This window comes from Cucurbita maxima, unplaced genomic scaffold (genome assembly GCF_002738345.1).
Source record: "Cucurbita maxima cultivar Rimu unplaced genomic scaffold, Cmax_1.0 Cma_Scf00028, whole genome shotgun sequence".
NCBI lineage: Eukaryota > Viridiplantae > Streptophyta > Magnoliopsida > Cucurbitales > Cucurbitaceae > Cucurbita > Cucurbita maxima.
Genome location: NW_019272044.1, coordinates 2,415,785 through 2,437,312, shown reverse-complemented (window position 1 = coordinate 2,437,312; position 21,528 = coordinate 2,415,785). Strand labels below are relative to the sequence as shown.

Genomic DNA, 21,528 nt, shown 5'->3' with positions numbered 1-21,528 from the left:
TTAATTTTTTTTTTACAAAAATAGAAATAGAGAAAAAATTTCCACGTCTTTTTTTATTTTTATTTTATTCTTTCCTAAACCCTGCTTCACATTCCTCCCTCCCTCCCATTTCCAGCTACACCACGCACCGTCGCACGCCGCTCCTGCCCGACATACTCGCCGCCGCTCCCTTCCTCCCTCTTACTTACACTCCCTCGTTTCTCCGAGCAATCAGAGTTAGTTATCTCTGTTGTTTTTTTCTTTCTCCGAAATATATAACAACGGTTCAGTCAGTCACAACTCTCGCTGCTGGTGAGGTCCGTTCGCCCCTCATTTTTCAGATCCAGCCCCAAGGTTTCGATATTTTGTTCTATTTTTATTTTGTTTAGTTGACATATTCTGTTCCTCACGAAGAAGAATCAACGAATTGATGTTTTTTTTTTTCTTTTTGTTGGTATCTTCTTCAGCCAATGTTCATTCAATCCAAATGAAAACGTAAGACTAAAAATACTTCACATGTTAGAAGAAAAAACAGATTGAATCAATAGATTAAAAAAAAAAAAAAAGCATAATATTTTTATCCGAATTAAGAAATAAAAAGAAAAAAAAAACTGAGAAGATGAACTAAACAAGAAAGAAAACTCACCTCTAGTTTGCTTGGCTGTAAAAAAGAAACTTGTTGTATTCGAAAAGCTATTTGGCACCAATTTGAGTGATTTCAGCTTCATTTTTCTTCAGGTTCTGGTTTTTTAGGGATACCGAGTTGTTCTTGTGGCATTTTCAGAGGCTTGTAATTTGACCATGCAAAATCTGCATCATTTCATTTGTCGTCTCAGTTCCACTTCTCTTGGGAAAAGCACAAATGTGGGATCTAGTTTAATTACTGATTCAGTTTCCACATTGAAGCATGTTCAAGGAGCTTGGTTAACCACTTTGAGAGAGTTCTCTGCAAAATCTGGTGGATTTGATGAAGCTAATTCTAAGAATGAATGGGATAAGAGTGTGAGTGAATCGTTTTCTGGCACCACGTCAGATGATTTAGGCTGGGATTCTGTTTCCTCTTGGTCTACTGGATTGACCAAAGAGCATTTTGATGGAGAGGCTGTAGGCCGCAGGGTTGGTGAAGGGGGGGATTCACCAAAATCTCCACAGTCTTCATTAGTTTCTGGGTTGCAAGAGTTTGAAGATAGAATAAGGGAATTAGAGGCAGAAAATCGGAAAAGCAAGGACTTCGTGGACAAGTGGGGTGAAAGGATGAAAGAGATGAGCATGCTTTTGAAACAAGTGAGAGAACCTGGTGCTAGAGGGTCTTATCTCAAGGACTCGGAGAAGGCCGAGATGTATCGCTTGCACAAGGAGAACCCTGAGGTATATACTGTTGAGAAGCTTGCTAAAGATTACAGGATTATGAGGCAAAGGGTTCACGCCATTCTTTGGCTGAAAGAGCTTGAAGAGGAAGAGGAGAAAAAACTGGGCCACCCCTTGGATGATTCTGTTGAGCTTTTACTTGATACCTGCCCAGAGTATGTCACAAGTTTCTACCTTATAAAATTTAGATGGATATTAGCATAGCATCTTAAGAACGATTTACACCTTTATATTTTTTCTCTTTGCAAAATCGTTTTCACTCTTTCTTGGAAAAATGAAAACATAGTTCTTAGGACTTTTTTTCTATAGTATCTGGACTTAAGATTTAAAGGAAACAAACCACAGATAGATATATGATTTGGCATCAGAACACCTGTTTTGTTTTTTATGTTTACAATTTCTTAATCTTTATTTTTATTTATATGTAAGTTATTTTAGGAAGATACATGTTTCCTTGTCTAACTTTTAACAGATGTATGGATGGATAAATTATAAAGGATGTGAAATTTGCAATTGTATAATTAAAATTTCCCCCAACTAATTACTCTTTTTCTTCATAAAACCTCCTGTTGATTATACACGATGTACACACATATAGTAGGTAAATTATTTTCTCTTTTTAAATTTTAATATTTTACAAGTCAGGTATTATAAATACTATAATCCTTTAAGGTGAAGTCCAATGTTTCGAAGTCTTGGTTTTAGCAGACGATTTACTGTCTTAAGGTTATTTTGATTGTATTAATGCTCCTAATGTATGATTGATTTTGAAAGTAAAAGGATTAGATGTGAACTTGCATAAGATTTTGAATTTACCATGCAAAAGATTTTTAAGTATGAAGATTAAGTCATTTACCATTGTCATCTTATCTTCCTTATGGCCAGCTACAAGATTTCTTATCTCGTTTACCATTGGCATCTTTTCTCATTTACCATTGTTATTGTTTCTCGCAGATTCTTTAAATCCCACGACCTGGAATTCCATGTGGCATCCCTTCCATACAAACCCGATTTCAAGGTTATGCCGGAAGGTTGGGATGGTACAACCAGAGATTTGGATGAAGTCCATTACGAGATCTCCAAAAAAGAAGATGATATGCTGTATAAAGAATTTGTCGAGAAGATGAATTTCAACAAAAAGAAAGTAAGTTTTGCTGTACTTTTGCTACACTCTATTTGGATTTGGAATGGCTGCGTGAGTATTGAAAGAGAATCTTCTTGAATCCATTTTGAATCCATTTACCAAATGATTTTTACTTGATTGAACTTGGATGGTTCTGAAATGTGAAATTGCATTAATGATTAATTTTTTTAAAGGCTAAAGGTAGCCTTGAAGTTTTTTCTCTTGAAGAGGATAACGCCTCAAGTTTATTCTTTTTTATTCAGAATTTGTCTTATTGATGTATAAGATTTACGAAAGGGATGATAGATCCATGATGGTTACAAAAGAAAGAGTCTCCAATCAAGAAAAATAAAACCAAGAGAAAAATTACAAAAGGAACTTGTCACTGATGCCCAAAGAGGGACATTAAGTCTCACTAAGGACCAAACATTAAAGGACTCCCTCTCCAACCCTCTAAAACTCTAGTATTTCTTTCCCCATGATTCTCTCAATACGACACTCCCCCCAACTTTCCATAAAAAAAACAACCTTCCCCCTTAAACGGTAAATGGAGAAGGGAATTCCTCGATTATTTCACTAAAAGCTTTGTGATGGGCAATTTAAAGTTCAAATACTTTGAAGCAAAAATTTCAACTCGTCAACTCCAAAACAGATGATCCAGATCTTCTAACTCTCTCTGATGCAGAATGCAATAGAAAGGCCCAACCTAGGATGATAACTTTCTTGAATGCCTGTCTATAAGGTCAGTCACTTTCTCAAAATAACCAACAATCTTGAAAAGGTTGTTTAGGGAGCTTTCGTTGCCAAAGGGGAGAAACGAATGGTGTCATTGACAAATTGGATATGGTTTATGCTAACCTCGCCATTTCCACATGGAAGCCTTTAATTTGATTGTGAGACTCAGCGTTAGTGAGGAGCCTACTGAGGCTGTCCATGAAGAGGATAGGGGACAAAAGGTCTTCTTGACGTAGCCCACTAGTGACTAAGGTCTTTCCCTTGGTTATTCTTTAATGATAATAGATAAATTTGCCGATGATATACAACCTTTAATCTCCAATGTCTCCTTTTTTGGCCAAAACCCTTTGCAGCAAAAATATTTTGAAGAAAAATCAATCAAACTTGTTGAATGCGTTTTAAGTGTCTAATTTAATGACCGTCCCTTTCCCCTTTTCCTTTTCCATTCGTCAATAAGTTTGTTATCCATATGAGAGGCATCAATGGTTTGTCTACCTTCTCCAAAAGTTGTTTGATAGTGGTGGTATGGGGAAGGACTCTTTTAAGACACTTGAAGAGTACATGGGCCACAATCTGAAAAAAGAAAAAAAAAACTTGGATCACTCATAATATTGCACTTAGGATGTTAATACCTTTTTTAAAAAAGAATTTGGAATGTATAACCACCTGGGGCTCGTAGACTTGGGATTGCCAAAGCTCTGTACAGCTTTCCAAACTTCTAATTCAGTAAAAGTGGTTCGTGGTGATCGATGGGACTCCAGTCAGTAACCGAAGGGAAAACCTCTAGATAATCCTTCTTGTAGTGGATGGAATCCCGAAAATGGACCTTTTCTCTCCTAAGTGGCCTGGGTACAATGGAAGAAGCCATTTTTTGCTTCTCCCTCCTCTATCCATCTATTTTTACATTTTTGTTTCCAAGATATACCTTCTTTGGCTGCAAAAGACAATAATTCAGCTTGCATAGACTTTCTTGGTGTGCTGTTCAATAGAGATAGGTCCTGAATCGCCTAAGGCATCAATGATTGATATTTCAGCCAAGAGCTGATTTCTTTTGATAGAGAGACGGCCATTACCATTCCTGATTCATGACTTAATCACAGTTTTCAAACCTTTAGCTTTTGAATAAATTCATGGCCCGATCATCCCCTAATGAGAGTATTCTTCCACCAGTATTCGAACAAAGGGACAAAGAAGGAGCGTTGAAGCCTCATATTTTCTGGGAAAAAATGAGGGACCCTAGTTTGTGTTGCCCAAAGAGAGAAGGGTGAAAATGGTCTGATGTCAGTGTATCAAGCCTTTTGACCCCAACTTTCGAGAATTTTTCAAGGGCATTTTCAGTGATAACGAATCTGTCCATGAATGTTTTAGTTGGAGAGGTTCTGTTATTTGACCCAAGTGAACAGCCCATTTGGAGTGGGGTATCTATCAAGTCAGCACTGGAAATGAAAGACTTGAATAGTCTCATACGTCTGGAAGCCTTCCCATTAAACTTTTCATTGCCCATCAAAATAGGTTGAAGTCCCCTCCCAGCCAGTTTCCAGAACATAAAAAGGGGAGGTCAGGGAGATCTTGCCAAAATGGGGGCAAACCCTTGTACCTCGAGTGGCCATAGATCCCTGTAATCCACAACTTGAAACTATCAACTGTAGTGAAAAGGGTAGAAAGGGAGAACACATCTTTTGTCACGTTCGGGGTCATTCCACGTGATAAGAATGCCACTTGATGAGCCCCAGAAATCCAAAGAACTAAGAAGTCCATCCAATGTGTCTGGACTCCATAGAAATTTGACAATGAGTCTATCGATAGAGGCCAACTTTGTTTTCAATGCTTTCAAAGTTACAATAATGGAAGTAGTAACAGTTCAAACTGTCAAAACTTAAAATTTTATATTCTATTATAAATTTTTGAAGAATGATACAAATTAATATTATCCTTCTAATCATTGCACAAGGTGTTATAGACTTTAGATCTAAAATTGAGAGTCTTCCTTAAGGCGTAAGCCTCAATAGCAGCCTCTTAAAACAATGAATGATGATAATGGATTTGATTGAAGGGGGATGGTAGACATGATGTCTAATGGTATAAAGGTGTACAAATGCAATGGAACTCAATTTTCCATTTTCACATAATAACTATTTCTTTGAAATGCAGATTGCAGGAGAGGTCTTCCGCCACAAATATAGTAGGCGTCGGGCTGCAGATGGGTGGAAATTCACAATAGAGAAAATGGGACCACGAGGGAAACGGGGAGGTGACGGTGGATGGAAGTTCGTCAGCTTGCCTGATGGTTCTAGCAGGCCATTGAACGAAATGGAGAAGATGTATGTGAGGCGAGAGACACCTCGCCATCGACGTAAAATCCTCCCTTGATAAGTTTCAAGCACTTGCACGTCGATCTAAGTGTGCATTTGATGATATAAATAGTTCGAAAAAAAACTGGTAGAACCCCCAGGATGATTTCATAATTTTCTTTTGACTGACCTGTTTTTTATTGAACTTCATGCTTTGTTGTAGTAGTTTTCCCTGATGGTTCACATCTGCAATAACAGGTTTTCTTCTTGCCTCTCTATCTCTCTCTCAGTTATGGGATGTTTTTTTTGTTTTTTTTTTTTTTGGTATCTTATTTCCAATGCTTTCTAAATAATGTAGCCCAAAGATAATTGATTATATAGTTGAAAGTTGAAATTACCTTTATCTTTATCTCTTTTTAGAATGAAGGAAATATTTGTTTGTTTGGAAATATTTTGTTATGGCTGAAGTTGTTTCAATTTTCATCTGTGTTCATCATGATTTGATGTGTCAGTGATGAAGTTAGTAGCAAACGTATGAAGAATTTGTTGTTCAAAATGGAACAACTTTGCAATTCATGCTCGTAGAATCAAGAACGAGCAGTGGCACATCAAAGCTATTGCCTGTGGCATTTTGTGCACATTTATGAGGGCTGCTCCTTAACTTGGCGGTCGTGAAGCCCTTAAAACATATGTTCAAATTGAATCTAATTGTTGAAAGTATAGTGTTATATATATATTTGCAAAATCAGGTATGGATGAGATTAGGATAAGGATTAAATCATTTGGCTAAGGAAATTGGATGAATTTCATTAGTTTGGTGAAGGAGAAACGTTGCCAAAAAGTCGAGTTCTTACTCAAGTATGCTGGAGCAACTTCATGCTCGGATTTATAACGAGTGAATAAGGAATCAAGATGCTTTGATTCAAGTACTCGGAGAAGGGTTTGGAAGTAGTGATTTGGGGAGATAATCACTATAAAGCACGACGGGAGCCTTGCCGAAGTTAGGTAAGTTTTAGGGTTTTTAAACCATCTTCAACCATACTCTCCTTGGTTAATCCATGATTTGGGACGATTTTTGTACCAATCGCTTGAATTTAACAATTAAATCTCAAAAATACGAATAAAGATGAATGTTATGACATTAATTTAGAGTAATAAAATAAATTATTATTAATAAAAATCTAGCATATAAACAAATAACTCGCCTAAATTAATAATTAATATTAATTCATTTACTTATTACAAATGGTAGCATTCATGGTTTGGTTTATGTAATTATATTATATTAAAAAAAATTAAATTAAATTGTTTAATATTCTTCAAAAGCTACAAAGTTTATTGACCTTTTTGGAAGATATGGAAAAGGGATGGCCTAATGGTTACTTTGTACCCTAAAATTAGGGACATGAAGCCCTCCAACTCCTTCCACCCCATTGACCTTGTTTGCCACGTGGCAATCCTACCATGTGCTTTTGACCTATGAATGTTTGCCACGTTGGATTTCATGTTGGTTTTTGTGGGGCCTTAGATTTTCTTCCAATCTAGTAGTTAGGGCGTGCTTAAGAAGAGGAAAGTTTTATCCGTCCTCATTTCCGTGACATTCTCTATCTACGTGAAATTCTTCGTTTATTTTTGTAAGAATCAGGGTGAATATTCCCTATGAATAATTTTTCATCCATTATTATTCTTTAAAAAAAATATTATTTAATCACGTGCACTACAAAATTAAGTGCGCTTGCTTGAAACAATTTAACATCACGAGCGGCTCTTCTTAAAATTCACGTGAATAAGGAACACAAATCATCCTGAAACATTAAAAGATTTTCGACTTTTTCTAACATGTTATTCCCATGCCAACTTTTATAACATTGGTAGAGGCCTCTCTCGATGGTCATTTTCTGAAGAAACGTGTCGATGCATTTTGAAAAATTGTCTATACTTTTTAGCATTAAAAATTCATAAATTTCGTAGCGAATATACCTGTGTTGATTTGTAAGAATACTTAGTCTTCAGTCTCACACAATAAACTAAAGACAAGCAAGTGACGTGTCTAGATCGTAAGGATATAAGACCATCATATATCGAAACTAGATTTTGAACCTATATTACAAAACCTATGTAAATCATTTTTGTTCTTAAGCCTATATGGGCCATTTGGGCCTTACAAAACCTTCTTAGCATATATGAACCGTTTAACCCTTGATTTTCTTTATTGATACATATCCATTTTTAATTAAATTTATTGAATTACCTACGACCGTTGCCTTGATCAGTTTAAGTTTGTAGCCGAGACTATTCGTACTGATACAGGTTCTTCTAGTTCCGTCGGATATTTTGAAGTATGCAGATTAAGAATTACTTTAACTCGTTGATTTTGTGGCTCGATCAAAATTTAGTCAATAAAAATGAAAGTTTACGATCAGGGTTGACTTACTAAGCTAAATACCCGAGTAAAAAAATCGTTTGGACCAGTTTTGTAATATTATTATCGATCAATCAAATGGGTTTAATACTTTTTTTTTTTCTTTCTTGGATGAGTTGAAAGCATTTCCATTTGCAAAAAGGAAAGAAATTAGCATATTCTACACATTTTGATAGAAATATTTCTAAATTTGAACATACATATGAAGGAATATGAAAAGAATTTTGCTCAAATAATTTTTTTTTAGCTTAATAAGGCAGACCATTGTTGTCTTTTAAAACCTAATTGGGCTCCAAATTTGTTGTCCTTTCTCAACTTTATTTTTAAGGTAACAACTTTTGTCCCATACAAAACCAACCGACCAACCATCATGTCCGAGTGTTCATATAGTCTGATAATTTTTTTAATTTAGATTATCAACCTCAAACCATAAAATTTGGGTTGAGTTAGATTTTTTCTTTGTTTGAATTGGATTGAATTTTAGAAAACTTGAAATTTGGGTCGATCATAGGTCGCCATTCTTTTCCCGACCAACTTGAAAATAGGTTACAAGTCAGCTCAATCCTACCCTACTTTAAGATTATTACGAATATTAAGAATAGTTAATATTTATAATTGATGTTAACGATGCATTGTGAGTTGTGAATAATGTGGTATTTTAATTTTATGAGATTTTAATTATTAATGTAACATGTATGATTTTTTAAATAATTAAAAAAATAACCCGACACTCCAAACCAAACACGAAACTAGAAGGTTAGGTTGTGAACTTTATTTGAGTTGCTTAAGTCACCAACCCAACCAACCTGCAATTTTGGGTTGGTCCAAAAAAAATTCTCTAACCAACCACGTACACTCTTACTCTCACAAACCCTAAATTAAAATTTTATATAGTTAATGTTCATGTCTAAGTTTAATTGAAATATTATTATTGTCTACTTTGATTCAGTCAGCCTCCCAATTTTAATGCGTATGTCAGGGAGATATTTTCACTCTTGTAAGGTATGTTTCGTTCCCCTCTCCAAATGACATGGGATCTCACAGTCCACCTCCTCAGGGCCCAGCGTCCTCGTTGGTACTCGTTCTCTTCTTCAATCGGTGTGGAATCTCACAATCCACCCCCTTTAGGACCCAATGTCCTCGTTGGCATATTATCCCATGTACATCTTCTTTGAAGCTCAACGTCCTCGTTGGCACACCACTTGATGTCTGACTCGACTTTTATAATAATCGATCACAAATGTTAAAATTTGTTTTATCTAGGAATGGGATAACACAAACAAGAAAAGAAAGGTGATAAGGGGTGTGGATGGCTGAATGTGGAATGGGGGAAGGGTGGGTGTTTTTTCAAAGATAAGAAAAGAGTGATTGTTTGGATAAAATCAAACGGTCAATGCTGATGTGTAGTTGCAGCCTAGATTTGAAACATGATCCATAATGCTTGTCATGTTTCATCTATTCACCCCTTCTCATGCCCAACCATTTACTCCAATACCTTAGGTATTCACGACCTTCTCTCTTTGACACTCGAATAAAGGAGAAGTACATGAATGAACTAAGACTATATTAAAATGAGAGCGGGTCCTAAGAATATGATGACTAAAAAAGACTTAAAAGAAATAAAAGTCGTGTTTTGCTTGGATGCATGTGAGTGCAGATAAAACATATTGGAAAGACTCGTGTTAATCTGTGATTATTGTTTTCCCTTTTAGAAGTGAGAAGTAAGTAACGTGACTATGTTAGGATATGCAAGGGAATGTTGGGGCACACAGGTGCCAAATCTAGATTCTGAATTCTAGTTTGAATCTTGGGCATGGGTTGTTACAAATGGTATTAAAGGTAGGTTTTAATCCTGGGACCTATGGGTTGTGGGACCATTACGCTTGGGCATGGGTCGTTACAATTGATTCTTCCACGAAAATGTTTTGACGATTTGAAATATGTATAGTATGTTAAACTCATTTTTTAAAATAAAATTATTATAGTTTTGAATTTTCCGTGAAAGGAAATTTGTGATTATGATCGTATTTGAGTCGAGCATACCCGAAGACAAAATCTCGCTCCTATGTGGAGTTATGGCCAATGTGCTCTAAAGATATATCGAATTGAACACAGAAAAATTGCATACCATACCTTTGAAGGTGGGGGCGTCTTCTACTTATATTAACCCCACCAGACACTCCCGTGGGACCAAGGTAGGACTTTGTGATGACAGTGGGGGCACTCTTGAGACATGTCTATAGACTTATGGCCTCATTACACCTTTTGTGTAACAAAGATTGTCTTTAGCTCACCTATCACAATTTAGTACGAGGCTTTTCGGGCGATTATCCCGGGAACAAAGATAAAAAAAAAAAAACATGAAATATGCAAAAAAATTTCATATTTTGTATTTTTAAAAAATAACTGTTAGACGAACACGACTCTCCCACAGTAGTATGATATTGTCCACTTTGAGCATAAGCTCTCGTGGCTTTGCTTTGAGCTTCCCAAAAGACCTCATTCCAATGAAGAGTGTATTCTTAGATTATAAACCCATGACTATTCCCTAAATTAACCAATGTGGGACACTTTCATCTAACACTTCCCCTTAATCGAGGCTCGACTCCTTTGGAGTCTTAATCATTTTTTACTGCCTTCGTACCTTCGAGGAGACTTGACTCCTTTTTTTTCTTTTTTGGAGTCCTTTGTTCGACATTCGAGGATTTGCCAATCTATTGGCATGGCTAAGTTTAGGGCATGGCTCTGATACCAAGTTAGACGAACACGACTCTCCACAATGGTATGATATTGTCCACTTTGAGCAAGTCTCCTCGAAGGCAGTAAAAAATGACTAAGACTCCAAAGGAGTTAGCTTCGATTAAGGGGAGGTGTTGGATGATGGAAGTCCCACATCGGCTAATGTAGGGAATGATCATAGGTTTATAAGTGAGGAATACTAACTCTATTAGATTGAGGCCTTTTGGGAAGCCCAAAGCAAAGCCATGAGAGCTTATACTTAAAGTGGACAATATCATACTATTGTGGAGAGTCGTGTTCGTCTAACAATAACTTTTAAAAGAAGTGTAATACCATTTGTAATAGTTCAAATCCACCACGAGCAGATATTGTTTGTTTTAGCTCGTTACGTATGTACAGTCTCACAGTTTTAAAACGTTGACGTGAGATTTCACATCAAAGATATTTTTAAAATAAATAGATTTTTTTTTTTTTTGAAAAAGTACCCACATGGGATGACATCCATTCACTTCTTTTCATATTTCAACCTTGAGAGAGAAAGTGAGAGAGAGAGGACGCAAGGGATAAAGCTTGTGAGTTTAAATCCTTAATTAATAATTTAACAAAATAATTAAGTTTTCTCTATTTTGTCTGTTTTCTTCATTATTATTATTATAATAAACCCAACTAAACTAATTACACCCTAATTTAATTATATAATTATTAAATATTATATTAATTATCAATTTAACCTTAAATATTTTACGGATAGACATTTGACTTTAGCCCAATAGATGTCCTCATAATTTAATTATATTCATCCGTTTCAAAACGAATTTCTTTCATCCGCAGTAAAATTTCTTTCCGCTTGAATTTCTCTCAAACATGGAGCCAATTGATTATAAAAATACTTCACGGATCTCCTCAACCTCACGTGGATCCGAATTTTCTCAAGTAAATCCAATTGGTACAGGGAGAATCGTCTGTCTGTCTGTCTGTCGTAAGAGACCATTCCGATAAGTCAATTTCCAAATTTCATTATTTTCGTTACAAATTTCTTGAATTGGACTAGAAAAATAAATATCCAAATGATTTACGTGTTCTAAAAAAATTAAAAAGGAGAATAAAAAAAAAGTCAACCAAATATTTAACACGTGAAAAATGTCAACTTTATGTTTAATATTATTTGAACGGTCAACTTTATGTTTAATATAAATATTTCATATTTTATAGAGATTTTGGCCTCAACCTGCGTCCGACCCCAAAAATTTCATTCTTGTGACAACCTCTCTTATTTGAACAAAATCAGTTAGCAGTCGTTTAGACTCCAAAAAAATTATGAAATTGACAGTGATATGTAATAGGCCAAAGTGACAATATCTATTAGAAGTGGGCTTTGGCTATTACAAAAATTTTAGTGGTGAGAATTCCACGTTGTGGTCTCGGTAAATTATATCGAGAATAATTATTTTTAAAATATTTTTGTAAATTAAAAAAAAAAAGTGTGGTATTGTCGGAGGCCATGTGGTGAAGTAATATAGATTGGATAGTTAAAATAAAAAAAAAAAAAAGGTGAAGATTTCGAGATAAACTTCAAATTTTATCATTTTCTCTTCCTCCCTCTCTCAGATCTATGTCCAGCATTCCTTATATGCGTGTGGAAACTTTTTTCTTCTAGTAGACGCGTTTTAGAACTGCGAGGCTAACAACAATACGTAACGAACGAACCGAAACGAATAATATTTGTTAGGAGTGAGCTTGAGCCATTACAAAACTTTATAATAGTAATTTTCGATTATTTTAAGTAATTTTTAGTCATCATATCCTTAAGATAGTTTCAATTCAGACACACTGACAACTATCCCCACAAACTAACAAGAGTCCTTCCAATAATACATGGTTTGTTTTCACTCATATGCATCTCAGGAAAATTCATAGGAGGTCACTCAACATATAATTGCTTCAAGTAAAACATGTATAATCATTGAGTTTCTATGATTGAGCCATCGAAAAGAAATGTGTATCTTGTTAGTATAAGTAGTAACTTTCATTTCTTTTATGCATTTTTTAGTCATCTTATCCTTAGAATCGCACTCATTCAGACATGGTTTCGATTCATATATGTATCTCTCATTTATTAAAATATCATAATTAAACTAAACTCGAGTTGATTTGTCCTCTCCCAAAAGGGGGTTAAATGTAAGGCTACTAAATGGGTAGAGCTTGACGAAGAGTTTATAACATGAATGTGTCATAGGGATGCATAAATATACTGATATGTACTCAAAATTAGAATTAAAACATTGAAACGCTATCTTTAACTTTATCATTAATATATGGATGAAACTATGTATTGACATCTTATATGCGGGATATTTTTTTAATTTTTCAAAAATATTTAAGGATTTTTTTTAAATTCTTAAAAGTCCATTAATAAAACTTTCGAAAATTTAATAATATTTTTTAAATACTTTTCATTCCAAACTAAAAAGGTAAAAATATATTTTTAATTTTTTTTAAATTTAAAAATATCTTTTAAATATTTTTAAAGTTTAAAGATATTATAAAAATATTTAAAAATTATAAATATTTTTTTTTAAAAAAAGGTGTAAACATTAAATTATTTTTATTAATTTATCTTAAATATTAAAAAAATGAGGGCAAAAAAAAGGAGCCCACTGAATCGTCTGCTATACTTTTTACAACATTTTAATAATTACTCTCTTTTCCAATTTCAGTACGGTAAATATATATATATATATATATATATATATATATATAAAATATTATATATACAACAAAAATGACTCAAAAATAAAAATAAAAATAAAAATGAGATATTATTTTAGTTTATTGTTTTTCATTTTGGATATTATTTTATTATTTTAAAAAATCATATTTATCTCCCGTACACGTGATATTAATAACTAAAATTTCATAAAATTTAAATATTAAATATTTACAAGTCACAATACGTTGTTAATTTCGGTTATAATCTTGTATATTCTTAATTTCTATAATAATATTAAAAGTAGAATAAGATAAAGATGAATTATAATTCTATTTTCGAGTTAGTTGGATCGGTTAAATTGACCGTACAAAAAAATGTCTAACTCATAAATTAATTTCGAATTTTTTATTTTTCAATCAAAAAAAGAAAAGAAAACGAAGGTAGAATTGGAACCACTCGCAGTTAGCAGGCAAGTGAAAGTCACGCAGGAAACTATTGAGAAACAGTTTCAATTTTCCAGAGTGGGGCCCATTGGTGTGGAGATTTTTGAAGTGACCCCTTATTGGTGTGTCGTTTTCAATCGCCTTAAGGAGCGTCGTACTCGCACCTCAAGTCCTTGTCTTTTGTTTATTTATTATTTTTTTTTTCGTCTCTCTCATTAATATTTTTAGAAATTATTTTAAATCATCCTCAACTTTATTTTTTAAAAAAAAAAAATTAGTAGGGTATTTTTTAAGCCATTAGACGTAACACCAAATTCTTAATCACTGTGTGAGAACTCGCATTTATGGGAGAGAGAAACAAAACATTCTTTATATGGATATGGAAACATCTCTACATAACAAGTTAAAACGGATAATATATGCTAATAGTGAGCTTGATAGGAGTGATAATACTTAAACAATTATTGCAAAGTTATGAGTAGTAATACTTTAGTTCATGTAAATAAATTCAAACGATTAAATTGATTTTGAGCGGTTAAAATATGTTTTCAATTAATTTCAACTATTTTAATCTCAATGGTGCCAACGGTGCAATCTATGGTACCGCGAAGGCAGGTTCAACGCTCGTATTTCTAGAGCAAAACAATTCCACTTATCACGCCTCTCTTTTACTGTCGCTCGTATTCACAAACATATCTGTTTCACCGAGCCTCTCTTCGAGAAATCAATGTTTCGACACATGATCTTAGACGAACTTCATCCCCTTTCGGGAAGAACTCACTTTGGGATTGAAAATAGTATAAAAGAGATGGCTTATTAGAAGAGCAAGGTGTGGTTACTATCCTACATGACCACATTACCCATTTATGACGGGATATAAAAAATAATTTAAAATAATTTAAGAATACAAAAACAGTCTTTTTTAAATCACATGATTAACATAAATTATTTTATTAATGGATATTGCTTGCGTGTAAATAACAATTAATATCAATAAATAAAGAAAATAATATAACAAGATATTCCTTTTGTCTTTCTTAGGAACATTATTGAAAATTTTAATTATATTTTCTTTATGAAAAATTTAAGGAAAATCATAATTTTATAATTTTCCCATTATCATAAAACATATTTAGAATTAAAATTGAGCCAAACTTAAATTAAATTTTGAGGTTAGATTTATCATAAGATTTTATTTTATTTTATTTTTCCTTTATTTATTAATTGATTTTTTTTTTAGAAAAAAATATTAGGTCCAGACAAGTCACTATATATTTTTTCCGTGCCCTTGCCCTTGAACGATAGGAGAATTTTTGTAATTATTTTATATAGCGATTGCATTTATAATCAATTAATAGGCCAATAGTAAGACGAGAACGTAACCAAGGCCGAGGATAGGAACTCTACCAATAGAAACCCTTTCATCAACCAATAAGTCACGAGCAGAAACAATAATCAAGGAGCTATCATAAGAATCCCTAAAACATCGTCCCGAGTACAGGTCTATTTTTGTAGTTTTTAAAATAATTTTAGAACTTTTCCCATTTTTTAAAAATTTATAATCTTGAAATTCATCGTTGAGAAATACACATAAAAATAATTAAATTATTTTTGTTATTTTTTTAGTTTTAAAAGTTTGGAAAATAAAATTTTAAAATGATTTAAAAACAAAAAAATAGACCTATTTAAATAAACACATCATTCTAAATTTTTTTTTAGGTCAGCCTTTCGTGTCTAATCCATTATGTTTGAATGAACACAACACTCCAAACTTTTTCATAGCTCGACAGTTCGAGTCTAAACTTTCTTTTATCTCGATCGCTCTCATGTCTTATCCATTATGTTTGAACAAACACATCCGTCTAAACTTTTAGTTCGATAATTTGAGAGAGTTAAAATAAAGAATTTTGAGTTGGGGTAAGGTTGGAAGAAAGAAATGAGAAGGGCCTTGTTCCTGTTGTGTTTGAGATGGCTGATTTTGGGCTCTCTGAAATTAGGGAGAGAGAGAAGAGTATCCCACTACAATGGAGGCACAGAGCAAACCCAAAGGCAAGTAAATGAACAAAAAGGGCCAAAAACAAAACCATTTTAACCCAAAGAACAAAAATATTAAAAGAAGAAGAAGAAGAAGAAGAAGAAGAAGAAAGAGAAAAAGTAGAGAAATGAAGAGAGAGAGAGTGGAGGAGAAGGAGGCGTACGCTTTATTGCCTTTTTTATGATGTACGCATCCATGGCAGAACAGAGAAGCCCACAGACCTCTGCTACAACACAAGCCTAGAACAACAACAACAACAAACAAAACATCCATCTCTCAAGGGATAAGAAGAAGAACAACAAACACAGAGCTATGGAAATGGAAGGTAGAAGGAAGAGGGGGTTGAGGTGGAGGAAGAAGAGGAATTTCAAGAACAATCTCTGAAATGGGTTTTTGATAATGGGATTTTGGGATTCAATGGCATGCAAAGAAAAATGGTGGGTTTCAGATTAAACCCACAAATTTGTAGTTCTTCTCCTGTTTTCAAACCCTTTGGAGTGTTATTGTTCTTGATTTCTTCTTTGGCGGCCTTGTTCTTGCTTCTCTGGGTATGAGGGGGATTTCCTTTCATTTTCAGGGGAAGGGGGACTTGGAAATTTCAGCCGCGTTATCTTCTTCTCCGATTTGCTCTGGTTTTGCAGAAAAGTGGGTTAAAAAGGGGGAAGAACACCAAGAACTCGAAGAACAACAAGAAGGGTTTTCTTATTTTCTTTTACCCAACAACGAACCCACTTCCGTTCTTCATATGAGAAGCCCCAGTCCTCCCACATCGGTTTCCACTCTCTCTTCTTCCTTTGGCGGTGGCGGTGGCGGTGGCGGTGGTTGTGTTCCTTCACTTCCTCCGGAGACCCCTTCTGTTGAGCCGCTCGCCGGAGCTGGTGTTGGGAACGCCATTTTTTCTAGTGGATTGGAAGATTTGGAGAGTATGTGGTCGGAAACTGCCGGCCCTGAACAGTCGTTTCTCCGATGGATCGCCGGGGATGTTGAAGATTCCAGTATGGGGAGTAAAAACCCCTTTGATTTCGATGGCAATGCCGGTATCGGAATTGTCGAACAGGGTTCTGAATTTGGCCGCGGAGCTGGTAATGTTCTTGCTAACATTAATCCTAATTTATCGTTTCCTGTTCCTGCTTGTGGGGGGGCTAATTACAAGAGTTCTAGTTTGGGGATGAACAATCGCCATGGGAATTTGAATCTTCAGAGCCCTATCTTTAATGGGTCTCTTGAAAATGTTGTTGTTCCTGTTTCTGGTTTGATTCAGCCATTTGAGCGCCCTGATGAGAAGCCCCAGAGTTTGAATGCTGCTCAGGTTTTGTTGAACCAGCACCAGCACCAGCACCCTCAGAATCCTAGCTTCTTTGTGCCATTGATGTTTGGTCAACAAGAACAGCAGCTCCAGCCTCAGCTGAAGAGGCATAATTCGAGCGGAGCACTCGACGCGAATCCCAACGGGCCGATACCGATACCGAATGAGATTTTGATGAGGAATCATCAGGTGCAGGTGTTGCAGCAGCAGCAGCTTGGTTATGCACCTGGTTTGCAGTGTCTTCCTCAGCAGAAGGCAATGTCCCCGAAGCCGAAAGTTGTAGGGCTTGGCGACGAAATGGCGTATAACAATCCCCCACAGCAACAGCAACATGCTTTGCTCGACCAGCTCTACAAGGCGGCGGAGCTGGTCGGGACTGGGAACTTCTCACACGCGCAAGGGATATTGGCGCGGCTCAATCACCAGCTCTCACCTGTTGGAAAGCCCCTTCAAAGGGCTGCTTTCTACTTCAAGGAGGCTCTTCAATTGCTCCTCCTTATGAACAACCCGGTTAATCCTCCTCCACCTCGCTGCCCTACACCGGTCGATGTGATCTTCAAGATGGGTGCTTACAAGGTGTTTTCCGAAATCTCCCCACTTGTTCAGTTTGTGAATTTCACCTGCAATCAGGCACTGCTCGAGGCTCTCGACGACGTTGGTCGAATTCACATTGTAGATTTTGATATTGGTTTTGGAGCACAATGGGCTTCTTTTATGCAGGAACTGTCCTTGAGGAACCAGGGTGCATCACTCAAAATTACTGCTTTTGCCTCTCCCTCGACTCATCATCCGATCGAACTCGGGCTAATGCGCGAAAATCTCACTCAATTTGCTAATGACATTGGGATAAGTTTCGAGTTCGATATGATCAACTTCGATTCCTTGAACCAGAACTCCTTTTCGTTGCCATTTTCTCGAGCAAACGAAAACGAGGCTATTGCAGTAAACTTCCCTCTATGTTCGACATCGAATCAACCAGCATTGCTTCCATCTCTCCTCCGTTTCATCAAACAACTCTCACCGAAACTTGTTGTTTCACTTGACCGAGGGTGCGATCGAAGTGACCTCCCATTTCCTCAGCATATGCTTCAGGCACTTCAGTCCTACATTAACCTCCTGGAATCTCTGGATGCTATTAATATGAACTCGGACGCTGTGAACAAGATCGAGAGGTTTCTTTTGCAACCGAGAATCGAAAGCACTGTTCTGGGGCGGCTTCGAGCGCCTGAAAGAATGCCCCTTTGGAAAACACTCTTTGCCTCTGCTGGCTTTACACCAGTAAACTTCAGCAACTTCACTGAAACTCAAGCAGAATGTGTAGCAAAGAGAACTTCTGTGAGGGGATTTCACGTCGAGAAACGCCAGGCTTCCCTAGTTTTATGCTGGCAGCGTCGGGAGCTCATCTCCGCTTCGGCCTGGAGATGTTGAAAGCTCGGGTTCTTATCAACTACTCTTATTATGCCAGAGGTTCAAATTTATCTACTCATATAATTAATCATCAATAACATTGCACTGTTTTGTGGTATCTCTTAACTTTCATTACTTGTCATTCTTGCATCATTTTCTGCTCTTGATTCATAGGTCCAGACAGGCTAGCTTCCTTAGTGTATCTAAAAATCTAACTACAAGCATGTTAGTATATTATTTCTTCTGCTAAAACTGCCATTGTTGCTCTGGTTTCGTTTTCTTCGTTTCGTGTTTTATTGTAATGAAATGCACATTTTCTGGTTATGTTGGTTGTTCTACTTGTTCGAGATGAAGATACAACCGAGTTTGAAAGAAGGGTATAGATAGTGAGTCGTGGTTGTACTAGAAGTGTCCCGTTTCACTGTGTTATGACTAGTTTTTGGAATTTGGCTAAGAATTCAACTTTTTCCTTAAGAAAGAGGAAGACAAGCCCACCGCTAGCAGATATTGTTCGCTTTGGGCTTTCCCTTTCGAGCTTCCTCTTAAGGTTTTTAAAACGCGTCTACTAAGGATAGGTTTTCACACCCTTATAAAGAATGTTTCCTTCTCCTCTCCAACCAATGTGGGATCTCACAATTGTAAAGAACTTGTGAGAAACCGGCACACTCCACAAAAACTCGAAACGAAATGGCTACCAAACCGAACCTTAGTGGTGTGCACTGTCTGTTTCTCTTTAGCTCTTTGATGATGTAAAGGTGTATTTAGAACTCAGCTGGATATCAAAGCCATTAGAGTCTCAGAATATAGTGATTTTATACTTTCATGCTTTCTCTTTTGGGATAACTTGCATACCAGAGGTCTCATTAACTTATGCTAAGCTCATAGCCCACTCCCATTGACGAGTCTTTGCCCGTCCCATGTCTAGTTACGAGAGACAACAAACCACTTGGAGGCTTGAACCTAGGATCTTCGAGTATATCTCCATACATCTCGAGTCCTTATCACCCTTATTATCTTGAGTTCTTGTAACAGCTCTAGTCCACCATTAGCAGATATTGTCCTCCTTGAGCTTTCCCTTTCGGTTTCCCCCTCAAAGTTTTTAAAACGCGTACGTTAGGGAGAGATTTCCAAACTCTTATAAAGAATGTTTCGATCTCACCGTTCTAGCTTAAACTTAGAATGTAGAATGTCCTTCGAACTCAAAATATGCACACGGGCCATTCCCTAACTCGTTGCTTAGTTTAGTTCTCAGCCCCGATGTCATCGCTATGAAGACAGAGAATCTGAGCTTTTTATTCACTAACCTTCATGTATCTTTTACCAAGAAGGATATTTCTTTGGATGCTCTGCATATCTTGTAGCTAGATTTTGCTAATAGTGTAGCGAGTTTTCGATGGACATGCGCAGACAGTTTCTACTGTCATATCAATGCAGTTGGGGGAATGAATCTTATACAAAACTCGAACCCGAATATTTTGCTGCTGTTTGGATCCAATTATCCTTATTGTTATGGTTGGACAAGACCCGAAAAGCTGATAAAACTATAGTTCTTATGTTCGTTGATACGAGTGATTCATTCACATTGCTAATTAAGTATTACACTGCCATCACCTCCTGTCTTTGGTTCTTATAATTCAGTTTGAATGGCTTATAAATTACAATGATTCTCTCAAAATGCTTGTCTTTTTGCATATTGAATATCAAATTTGTGTGTATGGTTGTGGGAACAGGTACTGATGAAGAAGCCACATGGGTGAGTGAATTGTTTACTCATATGTTCTTAGGTATGCCATTTTGGAGGCTTCCAAACATGGCCTAATTCTTAAAGCTTGAGGGGCAGTTCTTAGCAATGAGATTATATTATAATGAGTATCAATAAACAAACAAACAACTTTATTATTGAAGGGAACATGCTATGTTTGGACAGTCACAAAGATTAATTACTCGTATTATAATGCCCCGATTTGTTAGATTTCTATACTGTAATTATAATTTCTATATGGGTTCGGTCTGGTTCGTAACGTCCTTGTTGTTATGGTTAGTAGTTTGTAATACCCACGACAAGGATTAAACTAAAACAAGCATAGTTTAGTGATTATCGTTGAATTCTTCATCTTGCAAATATTAAGTTTTTCAATTATTCATTGGACGATATTAAATAACCAATATCAATTAATAGGAATTGGCTCTCGAGTGCAATGATGAAAGGGAGATTGATTACAAGATCTACTCGTTGAGCATGACTTGCACCGACTTTTTGCTAGGTAGAATTTAATTGGCTAGATGGGAATTGGCTCTTGCAACGGAAGAAGGGAGCTTGATAGTAAGATCCACTCTTTGAGCATCACATCACCGACACTGGATTTTTTGCTAGGAATAATTTGTTTGGCCAGACGAAGATTAGCTCTCGAGTGCAATGAAAGAAGGGAACTTGACTATAAGATCCACTTGTCAAGCATGAATTGCACTAAGCTTTTTGTTAGATAAAATTCGATCCGCCATACAAAAATTGGCTATCGAGTGCAATGGCAGAAGGGAGAGCTTGACTGCAAGATCCACTCGTCGAGCGTGACCTGCACCACCGGGCTCGTCTCATTTGTATTATTATAAAAAAAAAAAAGGGGTGTGATACAATAATGGTGGGGGAGAAATGTGGATGATGAAAATTATTGGAATTGGATGATAAATCTGACACCCAAAATGAACGGTTGTGATTTGTTTTGATTATTTATTTACTTATTTTTTTATATAATTGTGGAAATTATTTTATTATGTATAATATATATATTTATGATGGCATGAAAAGTACATAGATCTGCACAATAGAGTTGCTTTCATGAACCATTTATGATTGAGTTTCTTGGGGGAAGGAATTGACAAAGAGTTATGAAAATCACTTTTTTTTTTTTTTTTTTTTTTTTTTTTTTTTTTTTTTTTTTTTTTTTTTTTTTTTTTTTTTTTTTTTTTTTT

General features: G+C 35.7%; 2 protein-coding genes across 2 annotated transcripts; both read left to right on the top strand.

The window, feature by feature from the left end:
* Positions 1-79: 79 nt before the first annotated feature.
* On the top strand, positions 80-5,899 carry LOC111465050. The gene is made up of 4 exons (XM_023109312.1): positions 80-333; positions 718-1,502; positions 2,302-2,491; positions 5,357-5,899. Exons 2-4 carry the CDS (start codon positions 781-783, stop codon positions 5,573-5,575), a joined length of 1,131 nt encoding a protein of 376 aa, XP_022965080.1. The 5' UTR covers positions 80-333; positions 718-780; the 3' UTR covers positions 5,576-5,899.
* Positions 5,900-15,932: 10,033 nt separating this feature from the next.
* Positions 15,933-20,570, top strand: LOC111500249 (scarecrow-like protein 27). Its single transcript, XM_023151952.1, has 2 exons — positions 15,933-18,618; positions 20,289-20,570. Exon 1 carries the CDS (start codon positions 16,396-16,398, stop codon positions 18,577-18,579), a length of 2,184 nt encoding a protein of 727 aa, XP_023007720.1. The 5' UTR covers positions 15,933-16,395; the 3' UTR covers positions 18,580-18,618; positions 20,289-20,570.
* The last annotated feature ends 958 nt before the right edge of the window (positions 20,571-21,528 follow it).